This window comes from Gallus gallus, chromosome 2 (genome assembly GCF_016699485.2).
Source record: "Gallus gallus isolate bGalGal1 chromosome 2, bGalGal1.mat.broiler.GRCg7b, whole genome shotgun sequence".
In the NCBI taxonomy this organism is placed as follows: Eukaryota; Metazoa; Chordata; class Aves; order Galliformes; family Phasianidae; genus Gallus; species Gallus gallus.
This window is the reverse complement of record NC_052533.1, coordinates 87,819,263-87,843,693: the sequence shown is the minus strand read 5'-3', so window position 1 is coordinate 87,843,693 and position 24,431 is coordinate 87,819,263. Positions and strand designations below refer to the sequence as shown.

General features: G+C 36.4%; 1 protein-coding gene across 1 annotated transcript in view; it reads right to left on the bottom strand.

The window, feature by feature from the left end:
* The window catches only part of GABBR2 (gamma-aminobutyric acid type B receptor subunit 2), a 463,337-nt gene that overhangs the window by 148,327 nt on the left and 290,579 nt on the right, over positions 1-24,431 (bottom strand). The window contains exons 9-12 of the mRNA XM_015282399.4: positions 17,424-17,504; positions 14,403-14,553; positions 13,804-13,936; positions 1,973-2,080 (exon numbers count right to left, since the gene is read on the bottom strand). Of these exons, the coding sequence (XP_015137885.1) occupies positions 1,973-2,080; positions 13,804-13,936; positions 14,403-14,553; positions 17,424-17,504 (473 nt within the window). The remainder of the gene's footprint in view (positions 1-1,972; positions 2,081-13,803; positions 13,937-14,402; positions 14,554-17,423; positions 17,505-24,431) is intronic.

Sequence of the window (24,431 nt, the reverse complement as noted above, 5' to 3'; positions counted from 1 at the left end):
GTGGAACAGTCATTCTTTACAGTTCACAGAACCAGAAGTATTCTTTACTTAGTCTCAATACATTTAATAATCCTGATACCCTTGAAGCTTCCAGAATCACTCAAAGAAAATAACTCATTGGTCAGCATCTCAATGACTGGAAGTTTATCCTCTTTACACTGCTACTGACCTTGAAACCTTTTCACCTTCCAGTTGCAAATAAACAACTGCAATCTGCCATTGTTGACGGACTTGTTGAGGAACAGGCACTATGCAGAACTTGAGGATGATGTTTAATTAACAGACATTGAGTATTACTGTGGAGTTGCAACTTGTAGCTCTAAAATTAAATGTTTTCTTAAAACAAACAAACAAAAACAACAACATAAAGTAAGCACTTTAAAACAGCCCACTGAAATACTGTTCATTCCTATCTGCAATAGCACATACTGCAGAAATGATAAATTTCTCAATATAATCAAATGTATTAAGTGATTTTATGTGTTGCACTGGCAGTATTTTGTGTAACTATTAATTTACAATGATTTGTATCAATATAGCTAAAAGCATATTTGCTATATAAAATTTTGTTTTTTTCAAGAGAGTGAATTACTGGCTCAGGCTTGGGTGAAAACTCTTTAACACAGGAAGTCTAAGACTGTTGAAAAATACATGTTGGAATCTGTGAGCATTACAGATACATTACAGAGGGTTCTTTGCAGAGGTGCACAAAGGGTGGTTTCCAATTTCATCCACCCAGGGCATCCTGTTTTGGGTACAGAGACTACTTATAATTGTAATTAATTTTACGATATTAGTTATTTGCTCTTCTTTATTTTATGCATTGATTAATATTTACGATTTCATTAACAGGTATTTAAATAGACCTGACCTGATAGAATAGTAGAGAGAAAGACTTAATTTACAATGTAAGACATAAAGACCTCTCAGAAACTGAGCTAATTCTCTGTCTATTCATTCTAAAGAATGTTGTGTCTCCCAGAGACAGTAACTCCCTATATATTCCAGCTATGGAAACAATAATGTAGGTACTAACAGCAACAACAGCAACAAATTACAGCTCTTCAATGACCACACACAGATGGGGGAACAAACAAACAAACAAACGACAAACCAAACCAAAGCAACAAAGTCCTACCACAATACAGAAGACCAACCAAGCAACCAGCCAAATCCCCACCAACAACAGATTTTGGGACAGGTTTTGGATATTGTTTTACTTATTTTGAGTGTAAATGCCTCTTTACCACTTACTAGAGTAAATATATTTAGCTGCATAGAGGAACTGTATTTGATACTTTTATATTATAGTAATTTTGTTTCTGTTTCATGCACATTTCCCTTAATGTTTCCCTTTACATCAACGTTTTCTATTCTTCAGTTTCTTCACTTTTAAATGAAACCATGTGACCAAAAGCACTTTATGTGTAAAAAGAAGCTCCATGAGAAAAATATAAATAGAACAGTATAAACATGAAGTGTTGCATTATAGCTAAGCCTAGACCTAATCATTCACAGAAAATATTCTGTATTAGAAATAACTACTGTGGTTTCTTTTTGATCAGTCATAAACAAAGCTTGTGCAATTTAAAATCAAAATTAGAAATAGAAATCTACATAAGCAGCACTGTTGTCTGCTTTTTCCTACCAACCCACGAGAAACTTGTGTGTAATAGCTACATCCCAAACAGATATACAGGAAACACTTCCCAACAGTTCTGAATTCCTAAGTCTTCTGAATGCTTAAACCGTATATCAAACTAGAGTGAGGACAGAATGCACTTAGACAGGTCACGGCTGCTCCTTGGTTCCAGCTCCCACAATATAAAGGAGATCAAGAAAGCCCAAATATCAAACTGTTCAGGGTAGTTGGATGTGACATGTAAACAGAGTCAGTAAACCTGTCAAACCAGGACATGTAACAGAACAGTTAGATAATGGTATTAACAGAGTAATGAGAACTTCCCCTCACCTTTTTCTTCATTTTTACATTTTTGAAAATGGCATGAACTCTCCACGTTTTTGCAAACATTGCTCCAAATGCAGTTGTATATCCCACTGTAAGAATCCATGTTCGGACCTAAAATATATGTATATAAAAAAAGACAAAGCCATTTAATTTTCAGTAGATAATGTGGGTATCATAATTTCAGCCACTTTTTTTTTTCCCCTAAACAGTTAAGAAATTCTCGAAGAACTTAAGAAAAATGTTGACATTTCAAAATTGTCTCCTTTATTGTCATCTCAATTTTATTCTCCTCCCTCCATCTCCTTTTCAAATATATGACTAACAAAATTGTCTTCCCCCCCCTCCCCCCCCCCCCCCCCCCCCCCCCCCACTTTTATTGTATTCTGTGCTGTCAGAGGAAGGAACTAGTAGAGGAAAATAAGAGATTGAGACTATAAAAACCACCTGGGGAGCTAATATTAACAGCAGCATTTTAAACAGAAGGGAACAGAGAAGTAGAGATATTGTTCAGACTAAAGAGGAGGAAACTGTAGTATGTGAGGTATACAACACTTAATGCAGTCCCTGAGCATAATGGAAAGATATGAGAAGATGACCTTAAAATTATTAGGTAGATAAAAATAGAAGGACAGTAACATATTCTAGGTGGGCAGACCTCAGGGCCAAAGTCTGAATCAAAGATATTATCTGTAATATGGGTCTAAGAAAATCTTATGTTTAGCTCACAGACAATGACAGATTCTAACCTTAGACTGCCTACACATTTAGGATGCAGCTATCTAGATATTATCCTTATAGCTTTGGAAAACCAAAAGATTTTTACTTGAAAAAGACAAAATTTTTATTATAAGATAACAATTGAAATGACTTCTTCTTTAAATAAAGAAAAGCCAAACTGGTCAGGGAGGACAGATCACAAACAGTTTTAATGCAACACCCCTCCTGCCTCTAGCATCTGTGTATGTAGGTCCTTGCTTTCTGACTTTGTTTCAGCTAAGCCAGTGACTTTCAGAGTTGCAGCAAGATTTGCACAGCCCCCTCTAATCCCCTGAAAGATTCTCTTTTCATTACCCTGGAGATGTGGCCGTTTGAAAGTTTTTCTGCCCTAATCAGACTTTTCTTTCCCAAAGAGGGACCAGACACCAGAGTGTAGCAGGTGGAAAACCACGCGAGAGGCACAACAATGAGCTGGAAGCGTACAACTGAATCTGGGCACCTGAAATACCACCAGAGGAGGGAATAATTTCCTTCTTTCTCTGGAGATTACACCTGGGCCAGCTGTCACAACAGAGAACTGCACAAATGTGAACAAAGAAGTTAAAATAAAATGTACTGTACACTGCAGATGGAAAAACTGAGGGAGAAATGATGGCTAAAGGAAGGCAAACCTAGAAAATGGGAAAGCAAAAGCTGTGTTTTGGCCATGTTAATCATGCATCTTTGGCCACTAGAAATGCCTTTTGATTTAAAAAATCTGATTTGTTGAAACCAGGACATTTGAAAAAAAAAAAAAAGAAAAGAATATATATCTATATAACGTTTGGATGAATTAGAAGTATATTTTTCCTTTGAAAAATTTCAAATCTGACTCCTGAAGTTTGAGATTTTTAGGACATGCATGTAGATGTAGGTGTTAAAGCAAGATGCAGATCTAGTGTCTAACATAAATATTAGAAAGAATGTAATGGCTTCACTACTAAGTACATGCCATCGAGTGTTTGCCTTTCCAGAGATGTTCAGCACTTTTGTTTTTGTATTCAAAAACTGTTTCTTTTTTCCCTCTCAAATTTTCTGTAGTATAAAAATTCTTGGTTTTAGTTAACAGTGGTGATTGGATATCAAGGTGACCAAGACATAAAAGGTAGGGACCCATTTAAAAAAACAATGGCGAATCATAAGCTGAAAACAGTTCCTAAAAACAAATAAGTAAATAAATGCATATAGTTAATAACAGTGAATTAGTGAGAGGAAAGTACAGACGGAACAGGTACCCTCAGCCTTGGCAAAGAGGAATATATGTGAATGGACACTCAGAACTGTCTGAAGAGGTCATATGCCACCACAGTAGCTATTACAGTGCTGCGTTTATTAGAAAACCTTGGGTTTATTTGTAGAAGACTGTTTAGATATTTGTATATGTATGTATGGTCGCTGTGGTTTTTCAGTTGCATAGCTGCTATTGATCCTGAACATACAACTCACTGATTACTGGTTAATCATGGCATTATCAAAATCAGTAAACCAATCCCAATTAGATACAAGCCATATGAGTTTTGCCACCCACTGACATTCCTAAATATAGTATTAAAAGAGAAATGTAAAACAAAAAAAGAAAAAAGGAAAAAAAGGAACAGATATTTAGGCTGGCAACACATTAATATTAATTTACTTAAATATTTTTTCAACTATTTGCTCATTATCCACCATTATACATTATGCTAATAACTTCACCACAGCCACAATCACATCAACATCAACAGATTTAAAAAACACATTTCATACCAACATACTCATATTAGCCAGTTACATCTTTTTTTAACTTCATGTCTACTGAGCTGTGAAAATCATACTTAGCATTCAGTATTTTTGCTGCTATTAATAAGTATTCATTTCTAATGTGTAGAGTTTAGTGATATATTTGGAAAACAGATACATGACATTTTCATGTCTCTAAGATGATTCTGATTTCTTCTTGCTGAAAGAATTCATCTTGGGAATAGCAATAAATTCAATAATGCTTATAATATGTTTCCAAGTGGGTATTCAGAAAAAAATGTTATTTCTATCATGTTCAGTTCAAAAAAGTTTTTCGTATTCCTGATCTGAATTATGCAAATTAGAATACAACTATTGGCTACACTGGAAACATTCTGACTTAAAGGTATCAGGAAATTTACCAAAATGAGATCACTGCTGCTAAGAATGACGTGGTTAATTTCAGAGTAAAATAAATTTTTAAATCTGAAGAAAGTGACCTTGAATTTGTCTGCTACGATTCATTAATGTTGCCAGAAATATGAAAAAAATTAAAAATATCAAGTCACTGAAACGCTTACATCTGTCCTAATGTTTATCTGAATTTAAAAGAAACTTATACGTAACGCACATAAGAAGCACATGAAAACATTATATTCTGAAATGCATTATATTTACAATTCCTGCTCACCTGAAAGGACATAAAACTGACACTAATGATTGGATGAGTTTAGCCTACACTAATGCCATCACTGTGATGAGAACTGATTCGCAATTCTGTCATGTTGAAAGGTTTTAATTATTCATTTCAACAGAAGAGACAAAAAGATCATAGAGTGGCTTGGGTTGGAATGGATCTTTAAGATCACCTAGTGCCAACACCACTGCTGTGGGCAGGGAAGGCTTGCATTCAAATCCCCCCTCTAAACTGGACACCAGGCCGGAAGGTATTCCTCTACTCCTACAGAAGATAACTTGCAAAAATAAATGCTGTTTATCTTTTTCTTCAAAAATTAGCTCATTACAAAATTCTTCATGCCTTTACTGAATTTTAGGATATGCCTTCAACTATCTGCTTATATTTCTTGGTTACTTCTTTATGAATGAGATGTTTTGACTAATTGAATATAACCTACAAATCTTTTGTTTTCTGTCATTTGAAGATACATACAAAGATCATTCATTCATTTATTTTAGGATCCATTTTTGAAAACACTATGCATGCACCCATGATTAGAACTTGTGCTTTTTATAAATTACTTAATAGAAGCACTTAAAGCACATTTCTAGTGGTAGCTAAAGAAACTAGAAACCATTTCCTTAGTGGACAACCTATTTGACCACCACCAAACACCGACACCATCTCACTAAGGAAAAAAAACAGTTCTGGTTACTTTTCCAGTCTGTGCCTTGGGATAAATATGACATTTATCTAAAACAACAAAAAAAAAACCCTGCCTTTGCCAAACACTACTGTTTAAACTATTTTTATAAGTCTAATTAAAGAATCATTGCATTTATGAGCAAGTGGTTTATATCTTGTAAAATCATGAGCTACAGCAATTCTTTTCAATTTCCCTTTGCAACTAAAAACCTTAATTCTAAGTTTATTCCTAAGATGTTAAATACTTTTGATTTTTTTAAAGTATTGTTCCATAATATAAGCACTGATAACTTAACAGCCTGATGTAAAGTTACTTCACTTTGAATCGTATTTCCTCTCAACTTGGAGCTGTTGCTGAATAGTCTACATTCTGAGTGCAACTATTTGATATCTTCACAGAAATCAATCTGCACCTTTCCCATCATCTTGCTGTGTGAACGGTGAAGTGGTTATTATTTATATATCTAAGCAAAATCTTATTTATGTTACAACTCATTATCAACAAAATAACCCATATAGTTGTGAATAATGAGTCAGTAAATGGCAGTTATATAGCAGTGAAAACATCTGAAGCATCCTGAACAAACTCAAAATAATGCCATGTACTTTGCAAATGTTGTTAAAAAGAAATAAAAGTTTCTCTTTCTTTACATACTCTAAGAGCAAAGCACAGAAGCAAAAATACTATTTTAGGTAGTGGCAAAAATCTAGGTAAAGAGTGGTGTTTGAATTTAGATTAAATTATTTAAACAGAATTAAAATTTCTATTGAATTTATAAAATAAGGACACCTTGGAAAACTGACTGAACTGATGAAATGTAGAAGTTTCATAATTAAAGAAGTACCACTTTTTCTCATACTGGACAACCAGTGTACACAAATTCAGAAAAACATACAGTCATGAAATGAAGAAGAATGACAGTGAAGGTGTTGAGCTCATGAAAGCAATAAGAATTTCAAATGCATTTGATCAAGAAAGTGATGTATTTAACTCTTCAGTTAAGCTGAAGTAAAAACTAAAATAAAATAACTGAACATGCTACATCTTTCTTTTTGTGTTGCAGCTTCATATTTGCTATACCAATCTACTCGCCAATACTACGCAAATAAGAAGATTTGAGTAAAGAATCAGAATGAATAATAATAACTTTTAAAAATATCAGCAAGAATTTCAATACGTTTTTTATAAACAGTTACAAACATCACCACTCCAGATGCTTTATATATTTTTTAATACATTATTTGAATGTGGGACAGTGAAACAATTTAGTTCTTTAACAACTTCTTCAGTTAGCAAAATTTTAGCTTGTATTCCTGCATAGGAATCATTCAGATCTTTGAAATTATCGTTCTTATTATCTCAAGATCATAATTTTAATGGTTCCTTTTAAATAAAAACTTTATGCATTTTTTTTTTTCATAAGACTTGACATTCCCAACACCCTCCAGTTTCAATCTGATTGATTTTGGCAATTATTAGCCAGTTGTTAGAGTAACAACAGGATCCTGCTGCAGCTGAATATTGGTGCTGAGCAGACTGGTTGCATTTTGGTATTAGATTTAGGCACTTAAAGGTGACAAACATGAGAATAAGCCACACTGTGGGTTTAGCCTCAGAGAGCACAATTATCTTTAAGTAGGCAATTCTGTTGATTTCTGTGGACTATTCATGGGCTTAAAATTAAGCACCTTCTATTGCTGGCAGACTGGAGACATAAAGTATAATTATGATGAACAAAAGTGTGACATCTCAACAAGTTTTCCCTGGGGCTTGATCTTGCTTCTATTAGCAAAGGCAAAATTCACAGTATGAGTAAAGGCAGGCCCCAAAGAATGGGTTCATTGAGTTGATTTTTATACTTCTCTCATCTATCTCAAACATTTTACGACATGCGTTTGGTCTTTTAACTCATTCTTTAGAATTTGTGTGGTACCAGCACAATTTTACAAGAAGTAAGTGACAATAACATTAGAGAATTGAATCCTGCTGTTTCCACATAAATTAAGTATAGTGGCTCTTCACATGCTGTGAGATCTCCTCTGGTGATTTCTTAATATATTTCAGACCATTTTTGAGAATTATCCAAGGGTAGTGTAAAAGATATAATTGCTCATGATTCTATGACAGGTCTTCAAAATCTGTTATTGTCCTACTGAAAGAGGCAAAATGTTCTAAAAATATTACCTTAATAAACTGCTGGCAAGGTTGTTGTGTATTTGCTTCAGCATATGAAATAATTTCATTTCCAGGATTTATTCAGCTTTGTAACTTTTCCCTCTACATTCCCCCAAGAAAATGTCATTTACTAAAATAGAAGCTGATCAGGCTCATGTTAAACTCAGTAATAGAACTGCCTTTGAATTTAATAGGAGTGAGATCAGTTGCAGATTGAACCACAGTTAGGACAATTATGGAATCGATTATACAGAAAAGGGAGATTAAAATTAACAGATAGACAATTAAGAAGGAAATAAACTAAAGAATACATGCAAATGAAAAAGGCCAGTCAAAAGTACAAAAAAAGGCTATGATTGCCAAAGAGAAAGAAATGGATTAGGTGTCCAAGTCCCTTTGCAGTACAGCATGAACTGAGTGTCTATTGTATTTCTTTTATAATTTCTAGCCAAGCTTAAACAATTTGAGGAAAATAATTTGGCAAGTATTAAGTCCAAAAGGAGGGATGGGGGAACCCAAGAACTTATGGCAATGTCTGAAGAGTACAAAGGGGAGGAATAAAGAGTACAACCCAAACCATCCTGTGATACTATGATTCTATAATCACTTGCTAACTGAATACAGGGATACATTATCAGTTGGTTGCCCAGGGTAAAGTCCAAGTAGATCTTGCCCATAGTACATCAAGACAGCTCCAATTTTGAAGTGCTCCTGCCAAAATATTTTCCTTCTAGTCAATTCCCACAAAAATGGGTAAGTAAAGAAACCTCAAATTGACAAGGATAGATTAAGAAATAAAGAGAAAAAAGTTGATATGTTCTCTCCCTCTACCTGTTTATTGTGAAGTTCCTGCTCCCAGAGCTTCTCTCAGCCAAATGCATGACTTTCAGAGTTCTAGCAAATAGTCCAGCATTCCCCTCACACTGCAGCTTCCTCTCTTCCCTAGGAGCTCATTCTACAACCTCTCGCACCCAAGTTTTCCTCTCTGTGCCTCACTGAAATCCCCAAATCTCTGCTTGATGTGCAGGTTTTCAAGATGTTTTGCCCATCTCATACCACCCTGCAACCCTGACCTTGCAAATATTCATGATTTCCCAAGAAAAAGTGCAACGTGGATCATGGAATTCCATCTTGTATAGCTGTTCTCTCAGTGGGATGTAGATGCGACTATGAAAAATTAGTGAAAAATGACAAAAATTTGCCTTTCACATTGCAACACAATGCAGTCATATTTTAAGCGCTCGTTACCCACAATTAAGAACAATATTTGCAGACAAACCCTAAGTACTTCTGAAGATATGGAAACATTTGAAGGTGAATAATCAAAATGCAAAGTATACCTCTGAGAAGGTAAGGTCTCTAACTTCTACTGTCTTTATGAATGTGCTCATTCTCAAGATATCTGAATGAGAACACATGCTTAATTTAGTAACAGTATAATCTGCAAGACTTAGATCTTTTTACCTTTATGGAACACGTCTGCAGAACTCTGGAGTGCTCAGGAGACTGAAAGACAGCCAGTGTCTCCAGAACAGATATCTCCTGGAATGGTATGAATCCTATACTGACTTGCTCCGGTCACTCATGCAGCATACTCTAGGACAAAGTGCTGACATACGCTGGGACCACCATGACTGAGAAGAAGCAGATATATTCATTCTGCTGCTATCTAGTACACAAAACCTTTCTGCATAGTGGCTATGGGCATTTTACAGAAACCTGAAGTACTCAAAAAAGCTTCTTTTCAGACCCATTTTAATCAGTTTTATAAAAAATAATATGTATTAACAATTACTTCATTTATCTACTTGAAGGAAATGTGTAACAAAGAAGAGGAGACTATGCTTCTCGTGTGGGCCACAGAATCACAGAATGATGGGGGTTGGAAGGGACCTCTGGCTCTATCTGGTCCAACCCCCTGCTCAGAGATGGCCACCCAGAACAGAGTGTCCATCATCTTCTGAAGATCCCCAAGGAGGAGACTACACCACTTCTCTGGGCAATCTGTGACAGTGCTTTGTCACTTGCACAGTACAGAAATGCTTCTTGATGTTCAGATGTGTTGTGTTCAAATTTTGCCCAATGCCTCTTAGTAGTCTTTCACGCCACATTAGAGAGAACTTGGAAAGACATTACTGGTCTTAAATGTAAGCATGAAATCCTCGGTAAAATGTATTACAGAAGTCTAAACATTATGATCATGTTTGATATTCTATTTTAAGTATCTCTATTTCATATGTCAGCTTAAACTCTATTCATAGGATATGTCACTGGCATTGCTAATTTTTAGTCTTTCTCTTCTATATAATGAATGCTTTCAATTATTTTCCACTTGCTTGCATTTTTCCAGTTGGCATCACTCTTGTTTCACACCACACTTCTCTTTTTCTATGACACCATGGTAATTCTGAGATTAAAAACAAAGACAGATCATCCTCAATCTCTCTCCCTACTTCATGTCTGAAGCAATTTATAGTTCAGATACATACAAATTTAATTAAATAATGTATTGCTTTTCTTCTTAACTGTACAACCAATTATATTTCTATTAAGTAACACATGATGTAACTGTCACATACTGCACTGACCACTTTCTCAAAACCTTCTATTTTGGATAATTTTAGTTCCATGCAATTGAAATCTTAAATTTGATATCTGATCTGCAATTCAGACATGGAACTAAATAATACTGTGTTTGGTATTATGAATTCCTATCGTAAGTACACAAATTACTATGAATTTCGATATACTTGATTACTTTTCCATAGAAAATGGAAGATAGTATCAAAATAAAAATGGGTTATTTTGAAAGGAATTACCTACACAAGCACATAGTCAACAATACAGAATTAAAAGACAAATAATAGTCCCATTCATCAAATTATTTGACTGTATGATTAAAGTGTTTATCATATCTATGATATGTTTACCATATCTAACTAAAAAAAAACTTTTATCATGTATATACAGCTACTCTGTTGAGATCTAATAATTTTCTGATTTTTGAACTATGGAAGACAAAGAAGGTGATTACTTTGCTTAGAGAGAATAGCATTAATGACAATGTTTAAGTTTTGCATGTACTTACAATGGCTGAATCAAAATTTTAATTTCCCTACAGAAGAAATAAAAATCTGCCTCTTTCAATGTGGTTCTCCTTTGCACCTAAGTTGTTCCATTTGTACCCACGTATTTTTGACTCAATAGCTTTTAATGATCATTTTCCATTCTAGTTGGTTCTTTTAAAGACTAAGTAACAGTCTTTCACAAAATGGGAATGTTATACTGATATCTAGTATGGTTTGAATGTGTATTAAAAATCATGCCTTGCCAGGGAAATGAATGATCAAGAGAGATTTGCACTGGTCTATTCATATAAGAACTGGTACCTCAAAGTACTCCTTATGAAACCAGTAAGCTTGCTGCCCATATGGAGAGATGGATGTTCATTACACATTGCCAAATGAACACTCTGTACTCAGCACACAGTGGGAGTTTTTTGGGAGAAAGGAGAGACAGAATAGTTACTGAACAGAAAAGTGAGTTTGTCTACCATATTTATGAATGCACCAGCATTTATTCAGTGTTTCCTAGATACTGGGAAAGTGTTTTGCCATGTTGAATGGTAGCCACGGAAAGATTGCTTGTAGAAAGAAAATCACTCATTGAAAGCTATCAGTTACCAGCTATTCCATTGAAAAAAATAACAGGAGGAGAAAGATTTTAAAATAGTTGTTTTAATGAGCAGGATGTTTGAAAAAAAAAATCCTGATAACTTAATTCTGGAGGGTTTTTTTTTTTTTATTTTTTGCATCTTTTGATTCTTATACTAATTGCTGACAGAGCTAGGATTCATAAGATAAATCAACATCCATGCACATGAAAGCACAATCAGGAATGATTCCACACAGAACTGAAAAACAGGAAAGCCAAGACTGAGGTGAAATCCCAAATTTTCAGCTCTGTTTACATAAGATCTCTGTTTAAGGTATATGATAGTATTTCCTAATCAGAATTTGGTTCTGAGAATGCAGTATTCTGCTCTATCTCCTTTCTTGTTGATCATTTAGGTAAAGTTGATCAAAAGTTATTCAAAAGCCTGCACAGATTTTCTCTATGACAGACTTTGGTTCTGTTAATAATCTCCCATGATAAATAAAAATGTCTTTAATAAAAGATAATTTGACATATACAAATTTACATTTATTGCTTTTAAAAGAAAGATAAATGAGACAGAACAAAGCAACTCTCATTCAAATTTCGTTGCTTTTAGAGTATGAGAGTGCTGGTTAGATTTTGAGAATAAAATCAGAGATAAGATCAGATACCCGAAACATTCTGGTTCATAGGATTTTGGAAATGTTTGTTCATTTTTCTGTGCTTAGACTAAGCTGTTTCACATTTAAAGAAGTGATTTAAATTTAGTTTTGCATAGCTAATTCTGGATGGAAACCTGTTCCCTGGAACAGTTCTGTTCTGATCAGTACCTCTGATTCCCACTTTCTTTCCTTCTGCTCTGCAATGTTTGGCTTCTTCAAGAGGAGGATGGTGAACAGCCTACTCATGCAATGATCTACAGCCTGGCAGTGAGGCCATAATGTCTGAATGTAAGTGCTTCACAGCTAAACGGACATCAAGACCTACAATCTAAAATCCTTGACACTAGATTCTTTTCTGTAAAGGAGGATGAGAAAAGAATGGGAGATGATATAAGTAACTGGTTTCTAAATGAACACTTTTGATCCTTTAGGAGATGGTTTAAAAAAAAAAAAAAAAAAAAGATTGTAGTAGAAATGCTGAGTCATCTCCTGAAGCAGTGACCGAGTACCTGGTGGGAAGGCAGGGCCAACCCAGGGGAGCTCAGGTGTATGCAGTGCAGCTGAGTGACCAGAAGGGGTGGAGCCAGGATCCACCTCTTCCCAGACCTCATTTAAAGGTCATTTAAAGGTTGGTAGTGGAGGTGTGGGTATCCCTGCTTACCTGAAGCCTTCTAAAGGTAAGCAGCTTTTTTTTTTTTTTTTTTTTTTTTCCCCCTTCTCCACCCTCCCTCCTCCCCCCCCTCCTTTTATTTCTGTATCTATTGCTGCTGTATTTGGGCTTCTCCTCATTTGCTGCAGCCAAAGACTTTGTTACCTGCTATCATTGATGTACCTTCTGTTGCATTATAGCCTTACAAAGATAATCACTAGGTAACAAATGAGCTACTTGGATCTTCTACTTCGTGTTTGTTTCTATAGATACTAAGCTTGGGAGAGGTGAACAGGATTTTCCTTTTGAAGACCTTGAGGAAGCTCCTTCTAATAGCTATATACAGAATTTTTCTCTAGTTGCAGAACTGTTAGGCTTGTGTGAATTTCAAGTCTAGCCTGGAAATAGCAGTAGAAGCCTTTGAAAATTCAGAAAAAAAGACTGAGTAGAAAGGCTTGCACAAGCAGCTGTCATGAAGTATGAAATAATATGGAATCTATAAAGGAGACATAGTAGCTTTGAAGACTTTACTAGTTCTAATTTCACAGGCACAGCATTTAATGCAAAAACTACCTGTGTAATTTCAAAACAAGAAGATGCATTGACGTTTTTCAGTCTGAGGTAAGTTCCTAATGCATCTAAAACTTTCACTAATAATAATATAGCTTTATGCATGTGTCAGAATTTGGCTCCAGAAAATATTCCTGGGAAGAACTAAGAGAATCAGTTATTAAAAGGAATAAGGCATTTAAAAACTGAGCTCTTCCACTTATACATTTTGCAGACCTTTCTGCAAGACAATCTTAAACTCAAATACAAGGAATTACTTACTGTGCAGAGTGTTTCAAATGTCTTTTCAGAGACGAAGGATCCGTCAAGACCAAAAAGAAAAATAGATGCATAAGAAAGCATTCCTCCAAGGATAATAAGGTTGTTCATGTAGGGACTGGACATCTTTATTAATCTATAGACAAAAGGTGACAGGTCATTAAAGAGAAGATTCTTCTAGAGCAGTAAAGAAGAAGAATTCTCTGTAACCATCTTATAAACCTTCTCGTACTCCATGAAGCCTATAAGCATGCACATCTGCTTTTTTATAAACTCTACCATTGTTTCACGTTTTTGAATATTTAGTAAAAAGGGTATCCATTTTTACCAATGGGTTAATTAGCTAGAGTAATGTTAATAGCACATAGTCAAACATAAAAGTAAAAAAAAACACACTTTATGAACCATATAAAAAAGTTGTCCTAACAGACATTCGTTTCAATGTGTGTGTATATAACAGTAATTCTAATGAAATAGTCCTAAATTATAATTCTTCCGCAGTTTAAATATCTTTCTTAAGTAAATATTAATGGCAAACTCCACAAACTTGGCATTTAATAACAGAATAATAAGTTGAGACAGAAGTAACATGAATGTCTTACTTCTGATTTCTGTTTTTGATGTTAAAGAACAGGAAAGCACTGGCCATTATCATTCCTAGGATTGTGAGGGCTGAAAGGATGCTGTAGAGTGGTAGAGAGATCTTGCGTAGCTCCTCTTGTATAATTGTTTTGTCCTTTGGAGGTTCAAGTCCTAGAATTACAATAAGGACAAAAAGGCTAAAGTTCAATCAAATGTAGAATTTCTGTAAGAAAATATGCCTCTCCTCAATACATTACCTAGATATAGCATATTTAACAAATGTAAACCACATTCCTAACTGACGAAAATACTGACTGATAGGCATCTTAGTCACCTTGATAGACATGAAGGTTGGTATTTCTGGAGCAGATGAACATGGTATTTGTGGGAAAGAAAATCACAACAGAACCCTAGTGCAGAACCTTGTAAAACATTTACATTTTAAAATGAAAATAGGCATAACACTGAACTAACTGCAAAGTTTGCTAGGCGGTTATGCTTTTCTGAAACAAGAGACAGAAATGTGAGCAGAAAACAGAATACATTGTTTCCCAGCATATTTTCATTGCCAAGGGAGCAAATTCAAATGAATTTTCTAGAAACCCACCATACCTCTAACCAATGCAGAGAAAGCTAAAACAGACACAGAGCTATGGGAAGCTGAGGCACAGGAGCAGGCAATCCCTGAATGTCAGAAGTCAAGCAGGCAGGGTGAGGAGGTCAACTTGGCTGAGCAGGGATCTTCTGGAACTATGTGAAAAATGAAAGTGTATGGCTACTGGAAGTGAGGTTGGGTGACATGGGAGGACTACAGAGTTTATCGCTTCAGGGAGAACATTAATGTGGCCAAAGCTCAGTTACAGTTGAAGCTGGCTAGTACTTCGCAAGACAACAAAAAGGGCATTTTTACATACCTTAACAGTAAAGGGAGGACAAGAGACAATATTGGCTCATTACTTGATGAGAATAGTCACCTCCAAAATAGGGATGGTCCTAGACATACATATGGAATGGGTGATGAGAGGTTGGAGAGCAGCCCTGTGGACAGGGGGCTTCTGGTTGATGGCAAGCTGATCCTGAGTCAACAGTGTGCTCTGGCAGCCAAGAGTCAACCATACTCTGTAGTTCATCATGCCCAGCACTGCCAGCTGTGTGAGAGAAGGGATTCCAGCACTGCTCTCTGCTGTGCAGCCTCATCTTGTGCAATACGTGCAGGTTTGAGTGCCACAATATAAGACTATTAGAGAACATCAAAAGAGGGCAACAAAGATGATGATGGGCTTGGAGAGGAAGACATATGAGAAATAGCTGACATCCCTGGGTTGGTTCAGCCCAGAGCAGAGGAGGCTGAGGGGAGGCCTTGTGGCTGCTGCAGCTCCTTGCAGGGAGTGAAGGAACAGTGCTGACAGGTGGTGGTTGGTGTTGAGAGACGCTCCCAAGAGGTCTATCTTGAGACTGGTGCTCTTTAACATCTTTATCAATGCACATTTGCAGATGACACTAAGCTGAGTGGCACAGCTGACAGGAGAAAAAGAAGGGATGCCATCCATGGGGACCTGGACAAGCTTGAGAAGTGGGCCCATACGAACCTAATGAAGTTCAATGATGTCAAGTGCAAGGTTTTGCACTTGGGTTGGGGAAATTCCAGATATGTGTACAGAATGGGAGAATCTCATTGAGAGCAGCCCTGTGAAGAAGGACTAGTAGGTTCTGGTGGGTGAAAAGCTGGATGTGAGCCAACGGTGTGCTCTTGCAGCCTGTAAGGCCAACAGTATTCTGGACCACATCAAAAGAGTGGTAACCAGCAGGGCAAGGGAGGTGATTGTCTTCTCTGCCTTCATGCATCTCCACCTGGAGTCCTCTATACAAGAAAGATGTGGAGCTGTTGGAGTGGGTCCAGTGAAGGGTCACAACGATGATCAGAGGGCTGGCACACCCCTCTTAGAAAGAAAGGCTGAGAAAGCTGGGCTTCTTCAGCCTAGAGAAGAGAAGACCCCAGGGAGACCTCGTTTGGCCTTCTAGTACTTAAAGGGAACTTATAATCAGGAGGGAGACCTAATAGTGATAGCACAAAGGGGAATAATTTTAAACTAATAGAGGGTACATTTAGATTAGATGTTCAAAGGCAATTTTTCACTCAAAGGGCAGTGAGATTCTGGCACAGGTGACTCACAGAAGCTGTGAGTTCACCATCTGTAGAGGTGCTGAAGGACAGGTTGAATGGGGCCCTGGTCAGCCTGATCTGGTGGGTGTCAGCCCTGCCCACAGCAGGGGTGTTGGAATTAGGTGACCTTTAAGGTCCCTTCCAACCCAAGCCTTTCTGATTCTGCAATCCTTGTGGGTCCTATCCAAATCAGGATATTCTATGAGTTTGTGATTCGAAGCTATATGTCTGATTGAGAGTCAGCTACTGCTAATGAAAGTTGTCTTCTGCATAGAGAAAGTTTACATGTTAACAGAAGCAGACTTGGGAGGTGGGGGGGGGGTGGCTAGGAGACATGGCAACCCAAGACACATTCTTGTTAAGGACCTTAGGAGTACTACTGGGCTGGACACTATCTTTAGCCCTATTTCTTAAATGCCAACTTAAAGCTAGCATTAGTATTTTGAAATGATATTTTCTAACTGTCTAGCAGACACCTCCCAAAGAAAAACGAGTTCCTTCTCATTTGCAAGTAAAGCACATGAGCAGCTTTCAGGGGAGAGGAACTGGGGGACTGGGAAATGAGGAAGAAATTAAAACATTATTGGTTAGTAGAGAATGTGGTAGAGATGACATATCTGTAGCATGCTGAAATAATAAAGGGCATGTACACATCAGTTTCCCATTATTTGAATGGAAAGTATCAATACAGTGAAACTAGCTTTTTTTTTTTTTTTTTTTTTTTTGTCAGGTTTCTCCTACTTTTAAGAACAGCTTGGTTCCTTTTCTCTGTATACAGTTTCACAGGGTTTTTAATACCAAAGAGCTACAGCAAACTCTCTAGACAGCAAGCTATGTCCATGTCACTCCTGTACCTCTTCTCAGTTTCCCATCTTACCTTGGAACCTGATGCTGTTGTTGATTATTTCCAGTGTGTCAGCTACAGCATTATACTCTCCCACCTTCACTTCCTTTCTTTCTGCAGAGAAACAAACAAGAGCAATTTTTTTATGGCAGCTCACATGTTCTCAATTATTTAACTGATTTTGCCTTCTTTTTGACAATGTGTCAAAATGAAGAGAAATATGCTTGAAGTGCATGAATTATTAAAGCAGAATGCCAGTCGGTTAACATCATTAAAAGAAATATTTCTGATTCATTTTCTGAAGAAATGAAGAAATGCAAAGGATTTTTTAAGAACTCATTTACATAATCAGGAAATTGTTGTTACTGGGCACAGACATCTTCAGCTTTAAGACTGCATACTTACTTAGTGGCTCACACTGAGTAGAACACTTAGTTGAGAGATCAGGTACAGCTAAATCACATGTTCCGCTCTCGTTTAAACAGCTAGCTTATCTTGCTTTAGTGAAGCATTTCCCAGGGGAGTTACAGTGGAAGGCCCCAGCCTGTATGGAGTAGACTGGCTAGTTAATAGGTAACTGGGAATCTAATCTCTTACTCTGACTGGGAATTAGCGACTATCAGCACAATGACCGCAAAACATACTGCATTATTTAATCAAACTCAAATTGCACCTAAACTAAAATATTTACTTTCACATGCATTTTATGATTAATCATCATATATTTTATTTTCTTCTACCTAATGTAGATACAGCAACTTAGTATGTTCAGATACTGCCTTGGCTACTGTTGCTGGAACTCAGGCAAACATTAGCCTTTTGATGACATCTGGCGCCAATGAATTTCTGCTATTTTTGTCAGATTTTTTTAGTATTGTAAAAAAAGGGCAGAAATTATTAAATTGTCACTTTTACACAAAAACATTTAACTTCTGATGTGAGACAAAAAACCAAGCACATTAGTTACAGTGTTCTTTGGGCTGACTCAGAGCCAAAAATTTTCTTTTGGGCCTCTATTTCTGGGCATGCACAGCCCTATTTGCATGCATATTCTGAGCTCATGACCCTATTTGTGACACTGATTTGGGGAGCTCATGATCTTGAACTGGATTCCCCATTTGAAAAGACTGTGTTTTACCCCACAGCTCCAAATTAATCTTTCCTTCGTTCTCACTCAAAACTACTGTGCACTCTTTGGCTCTAAATGGAGCAGCTAACTCCATTTCAGCAAAATCTGCTGGCTGATTAATGTTGATCTGAAAGCTCACAGGAAGCAAAAGTTTTCTTTATATAAACTGTACTACCTACTGTTAAAATTGTTTATGCACAATTGTACACTTGGTTGCAAATCCACCAGAGAAACACAGGCATTTGCTATACTCCCATAAAAAGAAGTTGCAGTTCTGGAAACTGATACACCTTTCACATGAGCATTGGACATTTTTAGAGAGGTCCTGAGACTAGGATGACATAAAAGTGCAATCTCCTGGTTTTCAGCAGTAGTTTCCAAAGGTCTGCCCACAAAAACAACTTCTTTTGGATGCAGAATTACATAGAGAGTAGAGAGCAGTTGATATTTCTGACACTGCCTGAAAATTCTTTGAGCGATAGACATCTTTGGTAGTGTCAAAGAATGTTACCTGCACAGCTGTCACCTGAATACAAAAATGGTTACAGTTAAAATCTGAACAAATTCACTGTTGTCTTTATTAGTAGCATTAAAGTTACAATCTATGTATCTGAAACTTCAAAAACAAAAACAAAAACCCAGACGTTAGAAATTAGACAAACATCAGACTGTGTACCTACATCAATTTACACATGTGATGCCAGATAGCCCACAGCATCTACTTATACCAGATGAAGAGGACATGCACCTTAGTACCTATCTAGTCACAACCTTACAGCAACAGACTAAAAATCTGAAAGTTGTGATGAACAGTGAGGAGAGTAATTGTTCCACATCCATTTCTATATGAGGCAGTTACTGGGATTTGTTTATACGAAAGATGCACATAATACATAGGGAAAAATACACAAATGACAGCCTAAACATACGCTCTCTGATGAAGGTGCTGAAAGGGAGGATATTCTGTGATGGCCTCATATGACATACAATGCCACTGCTTTTCAACATATATAAATTCTTAGACAGCTTCCTTCACAGGTAAAAGCAACACCGAGGATATGCCTGTAATGGTAAGTGTAATCTAGTATAACAACTTGAAGTAGGCTCAAACTTGTTAGACTAGATTGCAGGAGCTAGCCCTCATTGGAATGGAGATCAGTAGAGATATTCGGAGAAGTGAATTTCCATGGTGGATAAAGCTGGAGATGAAGAGTCTTTGAGATTTAGATACCCAGGAGTGTGAGGAAAAAAGAAAATTACATAAAGCGCATAGTACTGAGGAAACACATTAACAGTGATGTAACAAGGGAAAAGGACAGTTAGTATAGTGTATGTTGAGGTTTACTGAAGTCAAGAAATGCCATGAAGATACTTTATCTTAAAGTACTTGCATTCAGTGGAAGGTAGTCTATAAGGAAAAGAAACCCCTATTTTCATTGGCAGGAAAGATAAAGTAGTCATATTGTGATATGTTTACAGGAGTGCTGATATAGAAAACACAACCACAGCTGTTGGGTTTTCAGTCCCCAAGCACCGAAAACTGACCAGTAAGAAAGTCACTTCCAAATCTTAATTAAAGGAAGCAGAGTCAGCAGTGTGGCTTGCTGCTCTTTTGTGCAGGCCAGCATAGGTAAGGATGGGACTGCAGGCTCCACTTCTCTCTACACCATTTCCTCAAGTTCTCTTTAAAACTTCTGAATGATTCAAATCAGTATACTGATTTTACAATTAAGCTTTTATCTGTCAAAATTTGTGTGTTCAACAACAAGACAGGGAGAAGTGGAACTCCTTCAAATAAATACACCAACTAAGTGCTTTAACACAATATCCAGAGTACAACATGTACTTATTCTTCAGTATTTACATTATTGTAAACTTGTTTTTTTCCATACTCAAAATAAAGAGATCAGATTGAATCCCTCCTGCTCAGAATAAAGTGGGGGAACAAAAAATGAAAGAAAATGCAGTATTGACAGACATCTCACAAAATGCCATAGCAAATTCATTTTAGAATTTGAATCTGCAGCTGTTCTTTCTCACAAGAACAGAAGAAAACATTAGCAAACTCAAAGAAAACTGGCCCAGAAATATGTTAATGAAAACTATGCCTAAAAAAATTATTAGCAACTAATCCTTGCCGTTAAGTAATTGTCAAAGAATAGACCATGTTTATTACCAACATGAAAGCCTTCTGCCAACTAAGAATTGAACTACTCTTAAAAGTCAATTAGAATTCTTTCTTTGACATGTGTTATTATGGAATTTTATAGTCCACTTTAGGCAACTGTGGAAAAATTGACACGTTACCACTTAATTAAGTGGGCCACATTTCATAAAGGTAATACAACTGGTATTTAATTGCATAATAGATCATTAAATGTTCTTGTCAAATGAAAGCAAAAATATTCCTGCAATGGACATCAGGTGAATAAACTTATAAAATGCACAAGAGTATTGTGATTGCCATTATGACTGATAACCACTTACATGGAGAATTTCTAGATGAGCATGTTTAGTTGCAGTTCTTTCTTCTTTACGTCATAATTTCCATTTCTGTTATGTTTTCTTAGGTGTTTATTCACATCTGATGAAAATTGCTTTTACTGAGAGGTATTTAAGGAGAGAGGAAACATGAGGAATCTTTCTTCGTTTCTTGCAATGCAAAAGACGTGGGACAGATGTGATTTATTTTCCTCCATGTAGACAATGCTGGCTAACTCCTAACAATGCGAAGACTATGTATATCTATGCACCTTTCAGCATGGCAATTTGACTGAAATGGTACAAGTAACTCTTGTTGTGATGTAGTTAAATCAATACAAAAATATTCACATCTATATAATCACCAGTATAATTGATGCCTACAATAATAAGGGCACTCTGAAACAAAGGAGTTTCCTATGGGGTTACAGAAGGATGTCCATTGCTATGTGTGTAATTCAATGAATTTTTATGTCTAGTTGGTTATATCAATGTAAAAAATGTGTCTAGCCCAGCAGAATAAAGATGGATTAACAGGTCTGCCCTAGCATTACTGTTGGCTCCCAAACTCTGTTACTTATGAGGTCTTATATACTTATGAGGTTACTTATGAGGTCCTTACTTAAGGACCTCAAAGTATACCATCAAATTGACGTTATTTGTACTTTCTTCCATCACTGTGGCATTTTATAAAGTTAGAACTCCATGCAAACTGCAAATGCAAATGTGTAAGTGATTAGCATTCACTCTCCAATAACTATAAATTAAATTTTAAGGTAAACGTAATAAATTAAATATGAAAACCTTTCCAAGTGGGGGGTCACTGAGGTTTCTCCTTTAGAGGCCACTTATGTTGTTCTCAACTTCAACAGAGCAGTAAAAAAATATTACTTATACCTGAAAGAATACAGATTTCTATTTGTTTGTATCCTCGTACAAGGCATTTTTCTAAATTTCCTTCATTTGGCATTCTTGTCTCGTGTGTTTTTTTTTTTCTGAATTTCTGGATTGCAGTTCATACAGCATAGGGAATGCTGTTAGAAAAGCAGTGTATATACTATGTGATAATTACTCTTCATTGCCATTTCTCAAGTCCTATCTTGCATTCATCTATAAAGTAAAACGGACAGAAAGGTTAAGCTAGCCAAAGGCCAAATTGTGTATGTCAGCCATAAAGTCAGGATAAAAGCTAAGAAGTCTTAACTGTGGACTTATTTCACTACATTAGCATGGTATTTAGCCATCAGGAAACAAAAAGTATGTAAGCAAGCAAGTTCATAAAATGACATTAAGTGCTCTGAACTCATCAAAAATCTCATCCAGTTTTACAGCTCAAAAAGATTTTTCCATAAAAAAGTTCAACCATCTGCATCCTAAATAGCTTATTAAAATTAAATTTGCTCATTATTTCTAACTTTCGTTTTTATCTTCCATATTTTATATTTGTCTCCTGTTTTACTTGTTAAACTGACTTCTAGCTTTGCTTAGCAATTTAGTAATGTAGTTCACGTGGATTTAAATTTATCTTAGGTATTTATATATTACATATCAAAGTGCTATATAACGAAATAATGACTTTGAGTTTAAAATAATTACTCATTAAAATCTGAATTGGTAACACCATCACAATACCTTTCATTCAGGACATTGGGAAAGTTATGAAAAAATTTGCAGTAAGGAAGGCAGATAATCGATGAAGTATAATGATTGGTGTAGCGAATGAAATATACAAAGCCTACGCTGACTCTTCTAAAAAGAAATTGATGCTTCTTAGGGTATAATTTGCTGATAATTTGAAATGAGGCTGTACATGACATCACAATTTTGGTTTTAGTACTTCTAAACAATGCAACTTCTCAATTCAGGCATGGACTTTTCTCCTCTCTCATACATTCTCTTTAATGATTTGATTAACTTCTCATAGACTTCATAACTTACCATTCTGTTTGCCAAAATTAATGATCTATGAAGTAATACAGGAAGCATAGCTGTGCTTTTTAATGTTGCTATTTAACTGAGAGTACTGTGGTCTACAAACAAAAGTTGATCTCTCTTAACGTGTTTATTTCATGTATCAGGTGGAATCAGCTTCCTCCCAGCACAGTCCCAAATCACTGTGCTTTTCTGTGCTTAAGAATTTACTGTGGGAAATGTGTAAAACTACAGGCTTGTATTTAAACTAATGGTAGAGTATTAAATTATAACACTCAAGTATTTAAGTATTAAATTATATTTATTACTTTACTCAAGTATTAAGTATTAAATTATAACACCATTTTATTAATTGTTGTGTATTTAAGCACCTTTGCTCACACACAGCAGACTATTTTATAGAGCTGGTGTGCTATGAAGCCAAACTTCTCATATGTACAGGCTGGGGCTGGTGTCCCATAAGACATCCCAGGAGCCTGCATAGTTTGAAGGCCCCTCCAGGCAGTGACAGGTTTGGATGTGGACACCACTGATGTGAAGAGAAGTCCCCGCTGGCAGCAGCCCAGGCCCCATCAGCAGCCCTGTCTCTCAGAGTCTCTCCAGGAGAGGGACAAACTGGAGCCAGGGCTGTGTGGGAGCCTGTGAGGGAGGCTGTGGCTACATTTTGTTGTCTCTTCAGTTTGATTTCAGAGCACTAAAGCATTGGATACTGTGAGGCACAATTCCACATATACTTATTCCAAGATAACAGTCAATAAACTGTAGGAAGGCACTGTATCAATTTTGGCAGTCTGAGACTTCCGAAGAAACTCAAGGTAACAGACCAATAGTATTTCCAGTTATCTTATCCAAAAGGAATAATTGCAATTATTCTCTCCTTCGTGCCCTGGAAAGTGAGTCTCAGTATGTATGGCATGCACCATAAGGAGAGTTTGGCAAAAGAAAGAATCACTGAATCACAGCATGGCTTGGGCTGGAGGGGACCTCAAAGCCCACCCAACCCCAGAAACGTACTCTGGTTAACTCAGACAGAAGATCAGTGTGACTTTTTTGTCTTCCTGAACATTTGATAGTCTGGCATTTCATTTGATTTTTCTCCTGGAAGTCCAGAAGAAGGGTTTCATCACACTTATCTAAATACATTACTCATCAAGCTGTAATTTTAATTTCAATTCACTGTGAAGTAATGCTTATTTTTTTACAGTTGAGAAGATGAATTAATAATAACAACAATAACAACAACAGTTTCTTAGAAAGCCCTGGATGGTGGTCTCTTTCCTCAGAGCTGCTTTTCTTGTCATTCCAGTGATGCACAGCACAACCACTGACAGTGGCCCAGCCTAGGGACAGATTAAGCTATCCTAAATAACACAGCCAAATCTCTGCCACTGTGTTTTTTGGAGGCTGCTCAGATCTACTGAACAGTCCTCCTTTCAAGGGTTTGGTGTCCCTTTCTTATTTAGATGATAACCATACACGTATCGCCCTTATATTGCATA